Source organism: Euleptes europaea, chromosome 6, assembly GCF_029931775.1.
Source record: "Euleptes europaea isolate rEulEur1 chromosome 6, rEulEur1.hap1, whole genome shotgun sequence".
Taxonomy (NCBI): Eukaryota; Metazoa; Chordata; class Lepidosauria; order Squamata; family Sphaerodactylidae; genus Euleptes; species Euleptes europaea.
The window spans coordinates 19970171-19989869 of NC_079317.1; the positions used below are offsets into that span (position 1 = coordinate 19970171).

At 43.8% G+C, this 19699-nt stretch overlaps 1 protein-coding gene across 1 annotated transcript in view; it reads right to left on the minus strand.

The window, feature by feature from the left end:
• Positions 1 to 1927: 1927 nt before the first annotated feature.
• Positions 1928 to 19699, minus strand: part of HHIPL1 (HHIP like 1) — a 30943-nt gene continuing 13171 nt past the window's right edge. The window contains exons 3-9 of the mRNA XM_056851293.1: positions 18487 to 18630; positions 14282 to 14610; positions 8929 to 9055; positions 7132 to 7277; positions 4682 to 4763; positions 4441 to 4523; positions 1928 to 2550 (exon numbers count right to left, since the gene is read on the minus strand). Coding sequence (XP_056707271.1) covers positions 1928 to 2550; positions 4441 to 4523; positions 4682 to 4763; positions 7132 to 7277; positions 8929 to 9055; positions 14282 to 14610; positions 18487 to 18630 — 1534 coding nt within the window. The remainder of the gene's footprint in view (positions 2551 to 4440; positions 4524 to 4681; positions 4764 to 7131; positions 7278 to 8928; positions 9056 to 14281; positions 14611 to 18486; positions 18631 to 19699) is intronic.

The following is a 19699-nucleotide window of genomic DNA, read 5'->3' on the forward strand; positions in this document are numbered from 1 at the left end:
AGGGTGCTACTGGCCTTGTTCTACTGCAGACCAACGTGGCTCCCCTCTGAAATTATCCAACCCTGTTTCTCATACTGACCTTTTCTGGAAGCCATTCTTAGACTTACTTAGAGTGTCACTGGGGAGAAAATTGTGAAATCTGAGGCAGCTGACTAAGAACTTGGCTGAGCATCTGTCTCTCCTATTTCAAGCTTAGGCTTGGTCTGAAGTGCCAGCTTCTGGGATGAGGCAAAAGGCTCTTGGTCCTTGGCTTTTAGCCTAGGGTTGTCAAGTCCCTCTTCGCCACCGGCGGGAGGTTCTTGGGGCAGAGCCTGAGGAGGTTGGGGTTTGGGGAGGGACTTCAATGCCATAGAGTCCAATTGCCAAAGCGGCCATTTTCTCCAGGTGAACTGATCTCCTGCTATTACAACTGATCTCCAGCCTATAGAGATCTCTGGCTAGTACCTGGAGGTTGGAGAACCTATTTTAGCTTGTGGCCTTGTGTGATTCATACTGACAGATCCAGGCCCAGCCCAGATGCCCTTGTGGCTCACTATCTGCTTTGTCGTTGTATTGGGGAGTTTGTTGAACTGTATCTTTTTATTTTAATCGTGATGCGTTTTCTGTCAGAGGACCATTCAAGTGCGGGAGAAAAGCAAAGTAAAATATTTGAATAAATGAATACTACCATACCCTCATGCAAGAGTTTAAAAAAGAACCACAAAAATCCACCCAGAACTGTATGTGGTTACTGAAGAGAGGGTCTTCTCTGTGGTGGTTTCCCTCCTTTGGAACTGTCACTTGGCACTATTATTATCTCTTAGTGGCAGATGAAGTCCATCCTCTGCACCCAAACTTTTAATAGCAATTGATGTTTACTGCCATTGAATGTATCAGTTTGGGGTTCAGTAGGGTTGCCAACCTCCAGGTACTAGCTGGAGATCTCCTGCTATTACAACTGATCTCCAGCCGATAGAGATCAGTTCACCTGGAGAAAATGGCTGCTTTGGCAATTGGACTCTATGGCACTGTAGTCCCTCCCCTCCCCAAACCCTGCCCTCCTCAGGCTCCGCCCCAAAAATCTCCTGCTGGTGGCAAAGAGGGACCTGGAAACCTTAGGATTCAATGATGTGATTTTTTAATAAATGCTTGTAAGCTGCCTTGAGGACTTCTGAAGAGGAAAGGCAGATTTGTTCCAAAAATACATAATTTGACAAAATGCTGGAAGTCTGAGAAATCAGCAGACCTGGACAGTTTGCAGAACCAGACCACTTTGGGTCTCCATTCCAGCAATTATGAATTGTGCCTTTCATTTAATATTTTTGAAAAAGGCTTCTCGGTCTACTTTGCAGAGGTTGGAATAATCTTAGAAATCAAGAAGGGAACATTTGATAAGCCCCGTTACAAACAGCGAGAAATAAGATGCTTGTATTTTATGGTGAGGAGTTATACTTGTTTTAAACCAGGAGGAGTCACATGGCCAGCGTTTACTCTCTCTTTTTTTAATCCAGCTATCCAACATGACCATTCAGTTATTTACAACAGTTCCTATTACATTTTCAAAACTGCAGTCACTGACCCAGACTTAGTCATTTGATAAACACCATCCACATCAGACAATGGCATTAAACAAAGGTCTTTTATGCATAGCTGTTTCACTCGCCGTCACCCCTCTGATGACTTCAGGTCTTTGTGCTGATTATGCATGCCGTTTCTGACCGTCAGAGGTCGCCTCGCTCTCCCCCTGCGTTTCCCTGCGTTTGCAAATTCAAGGTAAAACAGGTCTCTGAAAACACAGGCAAAACGCGGGGAAACCTAGGGGGACAGCGAGGCAACCTCTGACAGAAACGGCATGCATAATCCAATCAAAGACTCGAAGTCGTCGGAGGGGTGATGGCGAGTGAAACAAGACCAAAAACAAAGCAGCTACTCAATGCTCCCATTCCAGCTATTGTTCAGTCTCAGTAACATCTTCATGACTACATATCACTCCTGCGTCCTCTTTGTGGGAACAATTGTGCTTCCCAATGTCGGCGTGAGAACATTCCAGTAGGGTTCTCTCCCGGCCTGAGCACTGAACATCATCGAGAAGAATGGGAAGCGAACGCCCCTCCCCAAACTCTGCTTTCTTGGTTGCCCTGATCACAAAAGCGTAGCCCAACTGGCGGCAGACTACCGCCGCTGCCTTGGAGGTCCACAAGTCATCGCAGACGGTGCCCCACTTTCCGTTGATGAAGATTTCCACCCTCCCTCGGTCCCTCGCTTCCACGCTGCCGTTCATTATTCGGACTGCACCGTTCCGTGGCTGTGTGGGAGCGCTGCTTGGCCTAGTCTTCCTCCTCTGCCCTCTCCTTCCCCCAGTCCTCCCGCCTTTCCTGGGCTTCGGGGCTTTGGTTTTTGGCGGCACGGTGGTCATCAGCACTCTGTTTTGACTTCTTAGAAGAGTCAAGATTTGTGCCACCCAGTCTGGAGTCGTGACCCGAGGTGGTTCCGCTGTCGTTTTGGCCTTCGCCGGAGCTCGAGTCGTGGTTCTTAGTTTAGGACGCTGCGTCGGCGCTTTTATTATAAGCTCTGGGTTGGGAAAACAGAGAGACAAAACATCACTACCCAGAAATGCAAGCGGGTTGTTCCGTGAGCGGGATACTGAACTTTCAAAGAGGAAGCAGCAGCCAACTTCTTACACTGCCAGCATTTTTGTTTTCTGCTGCGGTCTTCATTACTACTGCAGATTGGCTGTTAACAGGCGGTGAGAACTCCCGGCTCTCTATTGTGCCAGACGCCGTTTCATTTGCCGGTGGGTAGGATTGGGAGCATTCAGAGCTTTATTCTTTCTGGTAATTGGAATGTGCGTAAAGAAAGCAGAGTTGCCAAGGGAACACACAAAACTTTCTGTGCCGCGGTGGTGGGGAGAAATAACTTTTCCTTTTTGTTTTTTTAATGAGAGCGGCAACAGAAAGGGCACAGATATTTCCTCACCACCACAGATAACAGAAACTTCCAGGGTTCCTGTTTCTCTGCTAATTTTTTTAATTATTAACGCCCAACATTAAAAATAAAATTCATCCCAAATTGGATGTTGTTCAGTATTAATGGCATAATATTAATGGACATCGTGTGATGCATTTTAAATTTCTTGTTTGAACAGATGGCAGATGTTTCTTATTGCAAATATTCACTGCAAGTCACTTCTTCTTGCTTTTAATTTTTAACAACAGAAATACATTCACAGATTAATTCCGTTTCACACCACAGGTACACGGTATTTTAGTGATCTTCACAAGGATGAATACTCAGCTACGCTGCAGAAAATGACACCACCTGCACAATTAATTACCTGCAGTCCTATCTCTGAATAACCCACCTCACAGAATTGTTGTGCACAAAAAATTAGAGGGGGGAAAGAAAGAAAACCACGTAAGCCATCCTTGGAGCCAGGGCAGAATAAAAGTAAAATCTAATTAATGATAATTAAATTATTTCGCAAATCACTGCCCTGTGTCAGATAAACAATTTGCCTCCGTGCTGACTTTTATGCCATATTTTAGTTGAGAAACATCACTGTAATTGCTAGATTCGAGTCAAGCAGTACCTTAGAGACCAGCAAGATGGTATATGACAAAGATGGTATCTGACAGGGATCTTTGACTCTCAAAAACTTATACCCCCAAAAATCTTGTTGGGTCTCTAAGGGACTACTGAACGCAAATCTATCTGTTCTGCTGCAGACCAGCATGGCTAATCCTCTGATCACGGTAATTGCTAGGGTTGCCAGGTAGTAGCTGCAGATCTCCTGCTATTACAATTGATCTCCAGCCAACAGAGATCAGTTCTCCTGGAGAAAATGGCTGCTTTGGCAACTGGACTCTATGGCATTTAAGTCCCTCCCCAAACACTGCCCTCCTCAGGCTCCACCACCAAAACCCTCCCACTGATGGCAAAGAGGGACCTGGCAACCCTAGTAATTGCTATAACATACAAGCGTGCTTATGACTCTGAAAGCCTTACAGGAACTTACGAGCCTTCTGCCTTTCTTGCCTTTCTATCATTTACTCCTTCCTTCTCCCAACAAGCAGGAGCCCAGGTTGCTTGTACTACGTCTAGAATTCAGGAAAGTTGTAAAAGACTCCTCGTGCTTTTGGTGGATTTTTTTTTCACTCACTGGATTTGCAGTACAGATGCCAAGGATAAAATAAAACAGATAGTGCTTGCAAGAAGGGTGATCCTGCTTGCCATTAACGAGTAAATTGTCTTGTGTGGGCAGGCATGCCATCATGCCCCATGAAACCACAAGTTGGACTCAAATGAAATTCCTTGCAAGGTCTCGACATCCCAATCCGTCTCCTTGGCTTGCAGCCCCATCAGCTCACTCCCTTGAAAATTCCCAGCGTGAATCGCAACTTTAGCCCCTCCCCCAAACCTGCAGCATGAAATATTATTTCACGTAATAGGTTCAATACTTACTTTCTTTGGCTACAAACTTGATGAGTTTGCTTTTCGTTTTGACTGGCAGAGGCTCAGTACGACATTTGCCAGGTGGTGCTCTCCTGATACCACCAGGAACACAAAAAAGAGAGTATAAGGAGAGAGAAAAAGATGGTAAGAAGGAAGACTGCAGTCCACTGCGTCACAGAAGCCACACTTAACGTTCTCCCATATATTAGAGATCCCAAATGTTTACAAGAAAATGAGGCCCAAATCTTACCGAGAGGTGTCGACTATTTTGTAAACTACTCCATTGGGAGCGGTAGCACTTGGTACTCCGGTTGACATGAAATAGAGTTCTCCTTCAGGGGGAAAAAACCAGGCATGAATAATCTGCATGCATTATGAAGTGTTCCAGTAAACAAGGGGACTAACCTGGCATCACAGGGCAGCACATTATCAGTGCCACCCTAAACAGAGTTACCTTCTTCTAAGCCCAATGACTTAGAAGGGTGTAACTCTTGTTTAGGATTGCACTGTATATTTGCCAAAAGCAAACCTTATACAAACAAACAAACCTTAAATTGATTTTCAATACATTAACCAGGTCTCTGAATGAAACCAATAACATGCAGATGTCTGCCATGACTCTAAATATAACTACTTGGAAGCAGGTTCCACAGCAATCAGTGTGCCAGGCCATCTCCACATAAACATCTATAGGAGTGTGGTATTATCTAGAAAATGTACAAGTACATTTTAACAAATGCTTCACATGAATTGGTTTCCATCCAAACAATGGATCTATCTTTTTACAAGACTTCCCAAAACCATTATATCTAAGTGACTTAACAACTTAATTGTCTCCTTTAGATGGGAAAAAAAAAGATTTTTACATATGGCAGACATTTCAAGGAGAATTTAGTGAACCTGCCTTCATAATCTTCACCAAACTAGGCACTGCCCCAATTATTGTAATTCATTACTTATCGGAGGGCTATTAAGATTAACTATTTTATTTATCACATGGACATTCCACCCTTCCTCCAAGAAGCTAAGAGTGGCACGTCTAAGATCATATCCTCATAGTTTTGTGAAGGTTGGGCTGAGAAAATGCCACCAACCACAGGTTAAGCAGTGGGTTTAATTAGGCTCTCCCGTTTGAAACTGCCTTATACTGAGCCAGCTCATTGGTTCCCCAAGATCATAGTCTCTATTCTGTTTGGCATCTGGTCTCCAGGATCTAAGCAGAGGAAGGTCTTTGGTCCTTTAACCTACTTGCCCTCTCATCAGTGGGTTGGAAAAGTCAGCTGTGGGGGGGAGAGGAAAGTGCGGAAGATCCATGACAATCACTGCCTTCCATAGGCAGATAGCAGGTTCCAACACTATGTATGGTGTGGAGAAAGTGGGTAGAGAACCAGAGGAAGACCATATGACATGGTGACCCATGCTTGGTCAACTTCTGCCTAGTTCAAGTTCAATCTTCTATCCATTATACCACTCTAGCTGCCTTACAAAACTGTATCTTATCCCTTACAGATGCTCCTTAGCTAGAGACTCTCATCCCCCGCAAAAGAACAGGCGTGTTTACTATTCCAATGATGTTTCCTTTATAAAATAAAAGAATGGTCCATCCAGATATTTTCCACCTATTCAGTTAGGGTTCATCTACTTGACTGTCCAAAAACAATGCTGTTTAAATGTACCTCGGGGATTCTGGCAAACAGTTGCCATGACAGGATGCCAAAGAATCTTAGGTTTCAAATAGCCAAGAACACCAACTCAAACTACAAAAATTATGAAAATTGCTGCTTAGCAACAATGCTAAACATTTGTGGGGGGGGTTGCTTATTTGCCTAAGGCTACAAATTGTGAAGAGCTTCCAGCCCTTTACTTCCTTTTGAAGATTATCACACTCTAAAATGTTATCAACAAAACTCAATTCCCTAATTACCCATAACATGGAATTGACCTTTTCCACCAAGCCTGCACACTCAGTTGACATTTTCATTCAGTTATCCACCAAAATCACAAGATCTTTCTCCTGTAGAGTATCCACCAGTTAGGAACCATTTGATATACAAAGCTAGACTTTATGGAGGACGGGTCTATCAACGGAGAATTCACCATGACAGCCAAACAGAATATTCCATATACAACTAATAAATGTTGTACATAAATAAAACACCTGTTGCTGTATCCTACTATGTAATTTCTGCATTGTTTGTCAAATCATGCTAATATGTATGCTTTGTTTCAGCTCTGTTTCAGATTTCTGCAATCCTAATCCTATTGTATTGCTTATTGGATATTCTATTTTACTCGTTGTATTGATTTACACTGCAATCCGCCTTGAGTCTCAGTGAGAAAGGTGGACTATAAATAACATAAATAACAAAATATAATAAACCCCTTGACCTTAGGGAATGGCTAATTACCTTCATGTGACTGCCGAGAGGCATTTGGTTGGTTGCTGCTTAAAATAAGACTGCTAGACTACATAGACCTCTCAGACCCAGACAGCAAGGCAATTCTTATATTCTTATTGTGTGTGCATATCGGGGGTGGGGGGTGGAATAGTCTAAGTCATGTGACCTGCAGACCCAATCTGCACTGAGGAATGGGGGACTGTAGGGAAAACTATATGAATTCTGAGACAGATACCATTCTGCTAGTCCAAAAGCGTTAGAACTTCAGTCATTCATCCGACTAAGCAGTTGAAATGATTACCTGCCTCATCTTCTGCAAATGAGATGATATACTGATAGTAGTTATTGATAAGCCCAGGGAACATACAAGTTTGTCCTGTTCCCATGCATATTTCATTGTACTGCCACTCCCCAGTGACACGGTTCTCCTTCAAGGACATTAGACGTCTGCAAAAGGCAAAATTAAAACAATTAACTGCCACCAAGCAACTAGAAGATAATCTCTAATCAGGACTATTCTAATCTCTAATCAGGACTATTAAATATGCATCCCATCTTTCTTCCAAGATACTATGTGCCACCACAATGCATTACATATCATACAGAGAGTTGCACTCAAGAGCCATGTTAATTTGTACCTCTGTGCGAGATTATCATTTGCAACTGAACAGAATAAATGGCGAAATTACAGTTCGCTATTTTACAATCTGTATTCTACGAAGATTAAAAACAGAACGTATTCCTGCTTTTAAAAATTTGATTTTTAATTCCAATCCTATTGTGCTATTGCCGCCTTAACTATGAGGACTAGAGACTTAATTTAAAAATTAAATAAAAGCTGGGATTCATAGGATTTTGCATGGTACCTTAGGAACCTGCACAAAACCTATGGATTAGACATTGTTTAGTCCTGTTGTGTGTGAAGGTTTAACAGGCACTTTAAAATTCAGGTGCATAGAAGTTGTGTGTGTGTGTGTGTGTATCAAGTGTCATCAAGTTGCAGCCGACTTATGGCAACCCTGTAGGGTTTTCAAGGCAAGAGACTAACAGAGGTGGTTTGCCATTGCCTTCCTCTGCATAGCGACCCTGGGATTTCTTGGTGGTCTCCCATCAAAGTACTAACCAAGGCCGATCCTACTTAGCTTCTGAGATCTCATGAGACCAAACTAACCTGGGCCACCCAGGTCAAGGCATGTAGAAGTTACAGGACTACAAAAAAAAGTTACTGCTGGAAAGTTCATCCATATTTGGAAGAAATGTGTTCATTTAAAATGTGCTCCATCTTTTCTAGGCAATCAACCACCAAATATTTTTTAAAAATAATGAAAATGCACCAAAGCAAATGCTCTACCTACAGAAGTCCAGTTTATTATATGCTAACCTTAGAATCATAGAGTTGGAAGGTACCACCAGGGTCATCTAGTCCAACCCCCTGCACAATGCAGGAAATTCACAACTACCTCCCCTGCCACATCCCCAAGTGCCCAGAAGATGGCCAAGATGCCCTCCTTCTCATGAACTGCCTGTTCATAGAATCAGCATTGCTGACAAATGGCCATCTAGCCTCTGCTTAAAAACCTCCAGGGAAGGAGAGCTCACCACCTCCCGAGGAAGCCTGTTCCACTGAGGAACAGCTCTAACTGTTAAATTACTATGTAATTTACTATGGCAAAACTTTCTTTGCTAACAACAAAGAAGACTTACCATGTGGTGACTTGGCCACCCCTCCCTCTCACTCTATAAACGACAGCATCAAACCCTCACTAAGATATCCAATCAGCTTCAAAGCGCACCAAACAGCATCAAACCCTCACTAAGATGTCCAATCAGCTTCAAAGCGCAGCCAGGTTATTTGCATGAGCCTACCCTATTGTTCCATTCACATACCTGTACTCAACTCATGTACCCCCATGTTATGTCCTTGCTTCCAAGGAGCCAGCTGGGATAAAGCATCCGGCCTTGAGTGCAATGCCAGCAAGCAGCGGCAGCAGATCAATAGTGGTTAGACTGCGTAAGCATTTGCATCTCACACCGAGATCCAACTATTTCAGCTGGAGTTATCAATTGCTCACCTAACAGCCAGTCTGCAGTCACTTACCCACTCATAAAATCACCAAATATGTACAGCCCATTCAAGTTTGGAGACTCACAACCCCGATAGACATAGCCTCCTGTAACTGATTTCCCCATTTTGTGTGGGTAAGCATATATTGGGAGCACGTCATCTGCAAAGGGGAAAAGATAACGTCATCCCTGCAGGATGCAAAGGCATTGTTTCAGGTCATATATGTCATATTTTGTTTTAGATGGATATTTATGTCATATTTTGTTGTAGATGGATAGAGGGCGTACCGTGGAATTCTGCTGTTCTTGTTTTAGCTACGCCTCCAGAAAGTGGGAACAAAAGCCAGTTTGGATGATGCGCCTGGACCTGCACATTGCAAGGAACAAGACCGGGGGGAAGGGGCATGCTTTATCCTTTTGCCCACTTCCAATACCAGTGGATGTCCAAGTACTGCTGCATCGTCAGGGCTGATGTAAGCAGGCTCTGTACATGCAAATCAAACCCTACATTAAATCCAAGGATTCGAGGTTTAAGAAAGACTCAGGATGGACAAAAGGACATACTTCTTTACACAATGAGTGATTAGAATTTGGAATTTGTTGCCAAAGGATAAAGTGATGGGCCACAAGCGTAGACAGCTTTGAAAGGGGAGTAGACAAGATACGTGGAGGATAGATTCGTCCGTGGTTACTAGCCATGGTGACTGAAGGGAATCTCCATGCTAAAGGCAGCCAGCCTCTGAATACCAATGCCAGGAGGCAACCTCAGGGGAAGGCCTCTGCCTCTATGTGATATTGTTGGCTCTCTGGAGTAGCTGGTTGGCCACTGTGTGAGACAGGATGCTGGACTCGATGGACCACTGGTCTGACACAGCAGGACTCTTATGTTCTAAGCTTTGCTGTACTTTTTCTTGCAATGGTTCAGTTCCAAGCATATCATAAAGACATTCTTTCTCACTGTAGAGCTACTGGTGGTGTAATGGCTAGAGCTGGGGTCTCCAACCATGCCAAGCCTGTGGGCAGTATTGAAAGTTTGAGAACAGGTAGTGGGCATCACCTCAAAATGGCCGCCACAAAGAAGGGGCTAATCGCGGAATATTGGGAGGTTCCAAGCAAAGTGTCATCCTGTAACATCATATTTCCTAGTGGGTGCTCCCTGCAGGTTCAAACTTGAACTCTCCTGGTCTGTTCTGAAGTTCCTCTTGCTCCAGTGACATAGAACAAAGCCAGGATTGGCTCTTTGCTCTGGGGAAGAGATACTTTGAGTAAGAAGGATGTGGGCACCAGGATACGCATCCCTAGACACCACAGTGCTCACGGGCATCACATTGGGGACGATTGTTGGGGGAAACCTAGGTTCAGTCCCCACTCACTGGGTGACCTGGGGCAAGTCACACACACTCTCTCAGTGTAGCCTGCCATGCAGGATTGTTGTGAGGATAAAATGGAACGAGGAAGAGCCGTATATGCTATCCTGAGCTGGCTTGGAGTAAATATATAGAAAACATAATTTTAAGTCAGACCTACATCTTGAGCACAGTTCCATGATTCTTTCTCCTGATTCTTTTTTTTTTGTCAAGTAACGCAGCTGCTGCTGGCTTCAGAGTGACTGGAAGCCAGAGGGGATAGAGAAAGGGGGTTCTTTGAAACCCTCCCCCTGCCGAGCCATTTGCGTCCTCAGAATCTCAATTACATACCGCTTCTTTTGCTCCACGAATGATTTCCTGTACCTTTTATCTCTTTGGACAGAAAAGCCACTTGAGGTGGAAGGTGAGTTTCAGCAGACCAACAGTGGGGAAAGAGAGGGGTTAAACTACCCCCTTCCTACTCACTGGTCTGCTATTCTTTGGAGCCATCTGTTGTGACTTCAAAATATTGTCGAACTTCATTGTTGTGACTTCATTTGGTAACAGACAGCCTTCAGGGAAAGAATCCAAGAACCTCATGCATAGTTCCGCTTTCAGAGCCTCGTGAATCATCTGAAGTACTTAAATGCCTCAGGCTGAGAGAAAGACGCCATTCTGCAAATGACTCACGTTGGTCCTTGAGGTGGTAAGGAAGAAAGGTTATTTGAGGTCCTCTTGGGATGGGTCTTGAGGATGGTTTCACTGATGAAAGAGTACAAGGGGGGAGCATCTGGGAGAGAGGGCTGTACTAAATCTGACAATACTGAATGGAGATTTGACCACAGAGACAATTTTTCACAGTACTTCCTGAATTCACAGTGCCATCCTAAGAACACTTTCCTGGGAGTAAGTTCCATTGAGCATAGTTGAGTAGGATGCTGAGAACACTTGCTCAGGATAGCACTCAATGATGCTAAGGTGGCAGCAGGGAGGCTGTATGTCAGCTGTTGAACACACAAACACATGAAGCTGCCTTATACTGAATCAGACCCTTGGTCCATCATAGTCAGTAATGTCTACTCAAACCGGCAGCGGCTCTCCAGGGTCTCAGGCAGAGGTCTTTCACATCACCTACTTGCCTAGTCCCTTTAACTGAAGATGCTGGGGATTGAACCTGGGACTTTCTGCATGACAAGCGGCTGCTCTACCACTGAGCCACAGCCCCTCCCCCTTTTACGTATTGCTTTATGTGTGTGTGTAAAGGGCCATCAAGTCGCAGCCAACTTATGGCAACCCAGTAGGGTTTTCAAGGCAAGAGACTAATAGAGGTGGTTTGCCATTGACTTCCTCTGCATAGCAACCATGGACTTCCTTGGTGGTCTCCCATCCAAGCACTAACCAAGGCCGACCCTGCTTTGCTTCTGAGATCTGACGAGATCAGGCTAGCCTGGGCCATCCAGGTCAGAGCCAGCTGCAATCTTACAAGCAATCAATATCAACAACTGATGCACAAAAAGTCCAAATCTGTCCCAGCCCTCTGGGTTTCTTCAAATAAGGAACCCGTTCCTATAGCCGAGGCCACATAGGGAAAAATACCACCACATTAGATGCTTCTTCTATGGGGAACCAAGATGATTAAGATGTTAAGACCTTTGCTGTGAGGAAAGGCTAAAGACTCTGTTGCTTTTTATTTTACAGAAAAGAGAACTAAAGGAAGACATGACAGAAGTTTAGAAAACTATCCATGGGGTAGAGAAAGCCAATGCCCTGACCTTGATGGTCCAGGCTAGCCTGATCTCATATCTCAGAAGCAAAGCAGGGTCGGTCCTGGCTAGTACTTGGATAAGAGACCACCAAGAAATGTAAAGGAAGGCAATGGCAAACCACCACTGTTAAGTCTCTTGCCTTGAAAACCCTACTGGGTTGCTATAAGTGTTTTTCAAAATATTATATCTCAGGGGCACTCAGTGAAGTTGATGGGCAATAGATTCAGGATGGACCACAGGTTGTACTTCTTTGCTCAATGAGTAATTTAATTGCGGAATTCACCACCAGTGGTCATAATCTCTAGCACAGATGGCTTTAAAAGGAGATTACCGTAGACAGATTCATGTCCATTAATGGCTAGTAGCCATGCTGACTAAAGGGAACATCTATAGTCCAAGGAAGTAAACCTCTCTGAATATCAGTACTGAGAGGTAACATCAGGTGAAGGCCTTGGCCTCTATGCTCTGCTTATCTGACCTTCAGGTGGGCCACTGTGTGAAATAGGATGCTGGATTAGATGAGCTACTGGTCTGATTCAATGGGGATACTGTTTAGTTCTAATCCAACAAGACCAGGTCCTTGTTCCACTGGGACATTTCTAGTTCCACTGGGAATTAGTGGCTAGCCTGATGGGAAAATTGGACAGATTACACACAGTATTCTACCTCACAGCGCATCATTTTTTCCCGTGCCTAAAAGGGCTGTCGCAAACAGGTCCTCATTTCACCAATGCCTGTTGGAAAGGAGGTCTCTGGAAAGGTGGTGTATAAATTTCCAGGTAAATAAACGTAACAGAAAGCAACAGTTTGGAGGCTCACTGCAAACAAATCACATGTTCCAAATTCTCCATGAACAAGAAGCCACTGCAGGCAGAGATGAAGGAAAGCTATCACGAACAGGAAAAAAGTATGCAGTGATCCTTGGCAAGACATGACCCTTCCAAGCAACCATACTAGCTGCACAGAATAGCCATGCCTTTTCCTGTGACAAGAGAATAAAAATTCTAATTCAATAGGCCCCCTTCAAAAAACTTCTAGCATTTCCCCCCCCATGCTTTAGCTTTTGAATTGGTTTTCTGTGTATGAGGGATTTCAATTAAATGCATTGCAATTTGGCTATAAGTAGAAGGGGGGGAAGCAAATTGCTGCGCTGATTTTATGAACTTCAGCAGATAGAGGCATGCTGACATTTAGCCCTCTTCCAATAGTTTAGGCCAACCCAGGGCAGATGACAATCGAACCTGAAGTCTAGACTGATGGCCTGACCTTAAGTCTAGACCCAAGCTGGGTGGAGAAATTCTGAAGCACACCCTTACTCAAGTGCGGCTATATTGCCAGGTCCAAAATTTAACCACCCTAGTTTTTGTACAGAAGACAGGTGAGGACGGTGTTTATTTTTAGAGAATTATAAAACGCACTCTATATTTGAGAACTAAAAAAAAAAGAAGCAAAGTTGCTCTTAACAAGCAGACAGCATGAATAGTCTATGCATGGGTTTAATAGCTCAGACAAACCTATGTTTTACAACCCTTAGGCTGCAAGCACTCTCGGAAACAAGTTCCAGGAAAATCAACAAGCTTTCCAAGTGGACTGGGCACAGGCACCTTTCTTTTTTGCTTTATGATACAAAGACGCACACCAAACCATCAATATCTGAATGGGGGAAAACCTGAGAATGCAAAAGCCCGTAATCTGTAAGCCTCTGTGGGTTTGCATTAAATAACAGTTTGCATAGCAAAGTTGACATTGTGCCATCAGAGTATCTGTCCAACCCATAATGCAACTGCTGTGAAAAGCGGCACTCCAGGCAGTCATTAGCAGCGCATTTGGCTAAGAACAGCAGTGTGAGAGCCGGGCTTCATTTTCTACTTCTTACTCTTCATATAATTAAAAAAAAAAGACAACAAAACCCAGCCATCCTCTTTCAATGCATTTTGCAACTTGGTTTCCCCTCCTGGCTGAAAACTTCAAGTCGGAAGCTGAAGCTAAGCCTGTGACTCCTGATTCGCCACCTATGGTGCTTGAAGGCCTCTTGATTTTGCTGGCTCGTGCAGGCAGCAGAAGCAGGAGGCTTACCGCACCCACAGCGCCCCTCCCCCCAAATGCGGCTGGTGGCCAGTTTGGGAAGTCACAATTTGTTCAGGCCTTGTTCTAAGCCCGAAATAGATGTTTACAAATAAACACTCACGTTGCCAAGCACACAAGCTAATAATTGCAGCGCCTGCACCAAAAACAATTCATTATGAAGTCCATTTATTCAGAATAGATAAATTACCTAATGAGGAATTGGTGCAGAGCTTTTTGTCGTAACAGCTGAACCCTTCTCTTGCTCTCCAGCCGTAATTTTTCCCTTTCTCCACCAGGTCAATTTCCTCAAATTTGTTCTGCCCTACATCGCCGCAGAAAAGCCGGCCTTTCCCTTCCTTTGTGTAGGGGTCGCCCCTGTCAAAAGAGCAGCGCCACATATTCCTCGCTCCGTAAGCGTAGACTTCGGGCCGAGCTTTTGGTTCGTGTACAAAAGGGTTGTCAGGAGGAATCCGGTAGAGAGGGCCACGGTCGTTGTTGTCAACGTCGATCCGGAGCACTTTGCCGAGAAGTGTTGACCTGGAAGGCGTGCAAAACACACAAAAAAGCATAGCTAATCTATTGATTTATATCCAGTACATTTTCAGATTGAGACTGGGAAGGGCAGCCATGAAGGAGCTAGAAGGAGACAGAAAAGATTCTTAAGCGTAAGGATGCATCACTGGCAACCAAGATCAAGTTAATTCATGCCATTGTATTCCCTATTATTATGTTTGGGTGTGAAAGCTGGACAATGAAGAAAGCTGATAGGAAGTAGATTCCTGCTATTTTGCATGCAGGACTGATTGAACAAATGAAGACTAAGTCTAGGTGAGTTCCCTCTTCAAGGGGACTGTGCCAGTAAGCCTACAGGTGGATTCTGGACAATAACAGTGACCTTCCAGAGCCACAAATCATCACTATAGGTTCATAATAACAGCATCATGGTTACATGATGGCAACTGGGCCATCACAAACCTTAATTTTCCTAGTTTGTTGTTGTTCAACATAAAGAAAACAGGATCATAAAAATAACCCACTACACTGAATACAATACAAAAGTGCCTGCCGTTGAATATGTAAATTTATAGAGATTTACAAAAATATAGATAAAATCCGATCAATATTAAAGCGAAAGCTAAATACACAAGACCTCACAATGTCCAACGTAACACAATTACATTCAGCTACAATCAGCTTACATCATTCCTCCATTTTGTCCTCACAACAACCCTGTGAGGATGGTTAGGGTGAGACGGTGTGACTGGCCCAAGGTCACCCAGCAAAGTTTCCATGTCAGAGTTGGGATTTGACTATCCTAGTCTGACACTACACCATGTGCAACTGCATTTTTAGTTGGATACATTTTATCTATCCCCTGTTAATTGTGTATTGTGTTCCATTTCCTATTGTTAACATTTTGCTATTCACACAAGTCTTTGGGATGTGGTGAACTGCAAATATGGATAATTCATAAATTCCATTTGCCTGTCTTTCTCACAAGAAGTGTCGGGTGAAAAAAAAGATACAGGATGAACATGTCTGTTTATCCCAAAAACAAGTAGCATGAAATGCACACTTCCCCACAGACACACATCACTGAAGCCAATGAATTGGATCACACCGGGGGGGGGGGGAGACTCATTCATTTTGTTCAGTCTGCTTGCCCATATCATCGCTGAACTTTCTAGTGAAAACTACCAAGATGTGGTCTGTTTATCTTGGACATTCATACTCTAGAACTTGGAACAAGACCATCTTCTTTCAAAGGCCCTATTGAGGAGCTTTCTCTTTCTGTGGTCACCCATCCGGCAGACTGAAACTAGTGGTTTAGAGTTAAAAAGCTTCCCAGACCAACAACTAACAAGTAGGTGTGAAGCTACCGGCAAAGCAAACTCCATTCAGAGCACCAGTAAGCTCAGCAATTGCCCATAAATGTTAAAAAACCAGGCACGATCCATCTGGAAACGTCTCCTGTGCAAACTGCCCCGAAGTGAATGAGAACTGGACATGAGCATGACGGGGATCCTGGAATCCTTTCAGCAGAGTTTAGGCAGAAGAAGCTACTGGGGGGAGTGTGCCAACCAAAACAAAAGCCAGTCAATTCTGTCTTCAGCATCCTCAGGGACAAACTTGAAACTTGATTGTAGCCTTATGGTCTTCGACACATTCTAGCTTCATGGTGGGCAGCGGTTGATTTTACAGAGAGAGGTTGGGGGTGACACAGATAGTTCTGAGTGGCTCCCATTTAATTCTGTGGGACAAAGCAAATGGGGTGCCGTTGGGGAGAGAGCTGGGGAGCAAGGCACAACCTTTTTCTTGCCAAAATAGTGAGGCCATGAGGGGCAGAAGGCAGGCTTCGCTTCCCTGCCAGCAGCATCCCTTAAAGCACCTTTTAACTTTTTCCCCATCCAATTGTATGGTTGCCATTCCACCACATGGAGAAATGAAAGGGATGCTTTTGAGAACAACACTTTGAGAACTCAAAGCTTTTGAGTCCACCACTCCAAACTGCCGCTCTTAACCACTACACCACGTTGGCTGGAAGGACGAGGGACCTGAACCCATGTCTCAGACCCCATGTTCCTAGCACAACACTCTAGCCACTATACCACACAGCCAGCGACACCAGACATACTACTCGGCAATAGCCACTGGGCATCCTGAGACCCTCAAGAATACAACAGACCCACTTAGGCAGGCCACCTCCCACCAACTGCCTCTGGCCCCTGCCACTGCTCCTTAGAGAGGGGGTGAAATGGCAACCATCAACACAGCGATGTCCCTTCCAGTTGTATAACTGGAGCCAGTTGAAGAAGGCAGGACTGAATCGATTTGGCAAATGGACCAAGCACTAAGGCAATTTATACCCTACTTCTCTATATAAATGTTTGGGTTGTGGCTTTAAAAAAATAAAATAAATAAAATTATTTATTTATTTTTCACATTTGTATCCCGCCCTCCCCAGCAAGCCGGCTCAGGGCAGGTAACATCATTCTAACATTACACACAATCATTAGTCATATAAAACAACACTAAAATCCTCAAACCCCATAACAAACCCCCCAGATGGCACAGAAATCCATACAGGTGGCACCCCTACCAATCAATATTATTTACCCATGTTGGAAGGGGAAAGGGGAGGCCAGTAATGATGGTATCTGCAGCTGTCCTCAATTGTAGGCCTGGTGGAAAAGCTCTGTCTTACAGGCCCTGCAGGACCTCTGTTATATAAATATTTGCAATGTGGCTAATAACAAATAAAAAATTCTAAGAAAACAGTAACATAAAAGCAGCAAGAAATAAACAGGAAAAAATGTAGTAACAAAAGAGTATCATTCAAAAGAGTATCAGGTATAAACTTAGAACGCTTTTAAAAACCTTAAAACAGTCAACATAAAACCAGGAAAAACCTAACACTTGGATAAAATCAGGAAAACTTATAAAACTAATAAAAACAGATCTAAATGGCCTGGGAGAATAGCAACAACATTTCTTGGAGCCTAGGAGTCTATAAATTGGCTGACAGGCAAACTTCTGTAAGAAGGGAGTTGAAGAGTCTGGGCACACTACTGATAAGGCCCCGTCTCTGATGCTCACCTACCTAGCCTGTGAAAGTGCAGAGACACAGGGTAGCGCCTCTGAAATATCATAGTTGGTGAGCAAACTCTGTAATGAGATGCTCCTTTAGGTGTCTTTGTCCTGGACTGTTAGCATCTACAGCGTCAGAATTCTGAACCAAAGGCACTGTTTTGCATGACTCATTCAGCAACCACCAGTTTTTGGGGACACTTCACAAATCCCAGATCTACAGAAGGAGAAGAAGAGTTGGTTTTTATATGCCAACTTTCTCTACCACTTAAGGAAGAATCAAACCGGCTTACAATCACCTTCCCTTCCCCTCCCCACAACAGACACCCTGTGAGATAGGTGAGGCTGAGAGAGTGTGACTAGCCCAAGGTCACCTAGCTGGCTTCATGTGTAGGAGTGGGAAAACAAATCCAGTTCACCAGATTAGTCTCCGCCGCTCACGTGGAGGAGTGGGGAAACAAACCCGGTTCTCCAGATCAGAGTCCACTGCTCCAAACCACTGTTCTTAACCACTATACCACACTGGTATAGTGGTTAACAGTATCTGAGAAAGGAAACTTTGACTCTTGAAAGCTTATACCCTGAAAGTCTTGTTGGTCTCTAAGGTACTACTGGACTTGAATCTTGCTATTCTACTGCAGTCTAACACAGCTACCCGCCAGAAACTGCTTCTTCCTTGTACTGCATAATCCATGGTATAGCCAGACTATAGTAAAGAAAAAAAATATATGCTGCTACTGAGCCTGGTCTGCCTTTTCTGGGTATAGGGAGCACAGAGACCACAGCTCACCTGCCAAACTAACAAACCAAAGAAAGAATTCCTACTTGTTTTGAGCATTTCCATATGTCCCAAAAGGATCACCAGCCATCCCTCCATCTCCAGTGAAGATATAAAGATAGCCATCATCTCCAAACAGCACTTCTCCTCCGTTATGATTGGAAGCTGGTTCGTCTATCTCCAGAATTATTCTGGGGAACAAAAGAGAAGAAAAAGAATCCTAATACCAAAGTATTAGCAACTGCAACACGCAAACACATCATTAAATGACAAATCTGCATTAAACATGGATCAAGAAGCGCAATAAGCCCCAACACCGATGCAAGGTGAGAAGATCAACTAACAGTGCATTCCTAAGGAGAGTTACTCTAGTCTAAGCCCATTAAATGGGCTTAGACTGGAGTAACTCTCCTTAGGAATGCACTGTATATCGCACAGTGGGGAGATAAGCAGGTAGTCAAATAACAAGGCACTGACTGACCAAATGTGAAGATTCCCTTACGGGAACACATGCAAAACTTTTCAGTCCCTGGAGAATGTTTGTAGCGATTGTGACCTGTGGGATCTCCTTCCATTTATACCGTCCTGGGGCTTGAAGGAAAATGGGGTACAGCTAGACCAACACACAAGAGTCTCCATGCGTGAACTGTACTGTAGATCAGCTCATATGATCCAGATTGTAATGTGTCAAAAGCAGAAGGAAGCTTCGGAGTAAGCAAAAGGCACCATGCCAAAGGTGTCTGTACAGAACAGAATAGTTCAGTAAACACACCCAGATGTCTGAAACCAAGTGAGCCAAACCATATGCTGCAGAAAATGGGAAGAAAAAAAATCTTTGGTATCACGAACAGATGGGATCCAGGGAAGAAAACTCTTCAGAAAATCTAAAATGGACTTCAATTAGGAGAATCTTGTCTAATGAGCCAGCACTTTATGAGGGCCTCAACTTTAATTCCATCCCATCCCATCTTCCCATCATTCACCATGATAATTTCCATTCTAGGGATCTTCTGTATGCTTTAAAAAAAGTCTCAGTTGATGCATTTATTTTGAAACTGATACAGTACTGTTCCTGTGACTATTTTATTAAGAGAGCAATCCTAACTTGCATCCTTGAAAGGCATTAGTGGGACTAACTTCTAGACATGGTTAGGATTGAGCCAGTGTATAACAAATGTTACACTTCTGAAAAGTTAGAAATGGGTTTTTCTGACCTGTAATCTAAGCCCACTGACTTCAATACATGTAGAAGAAAGTAAC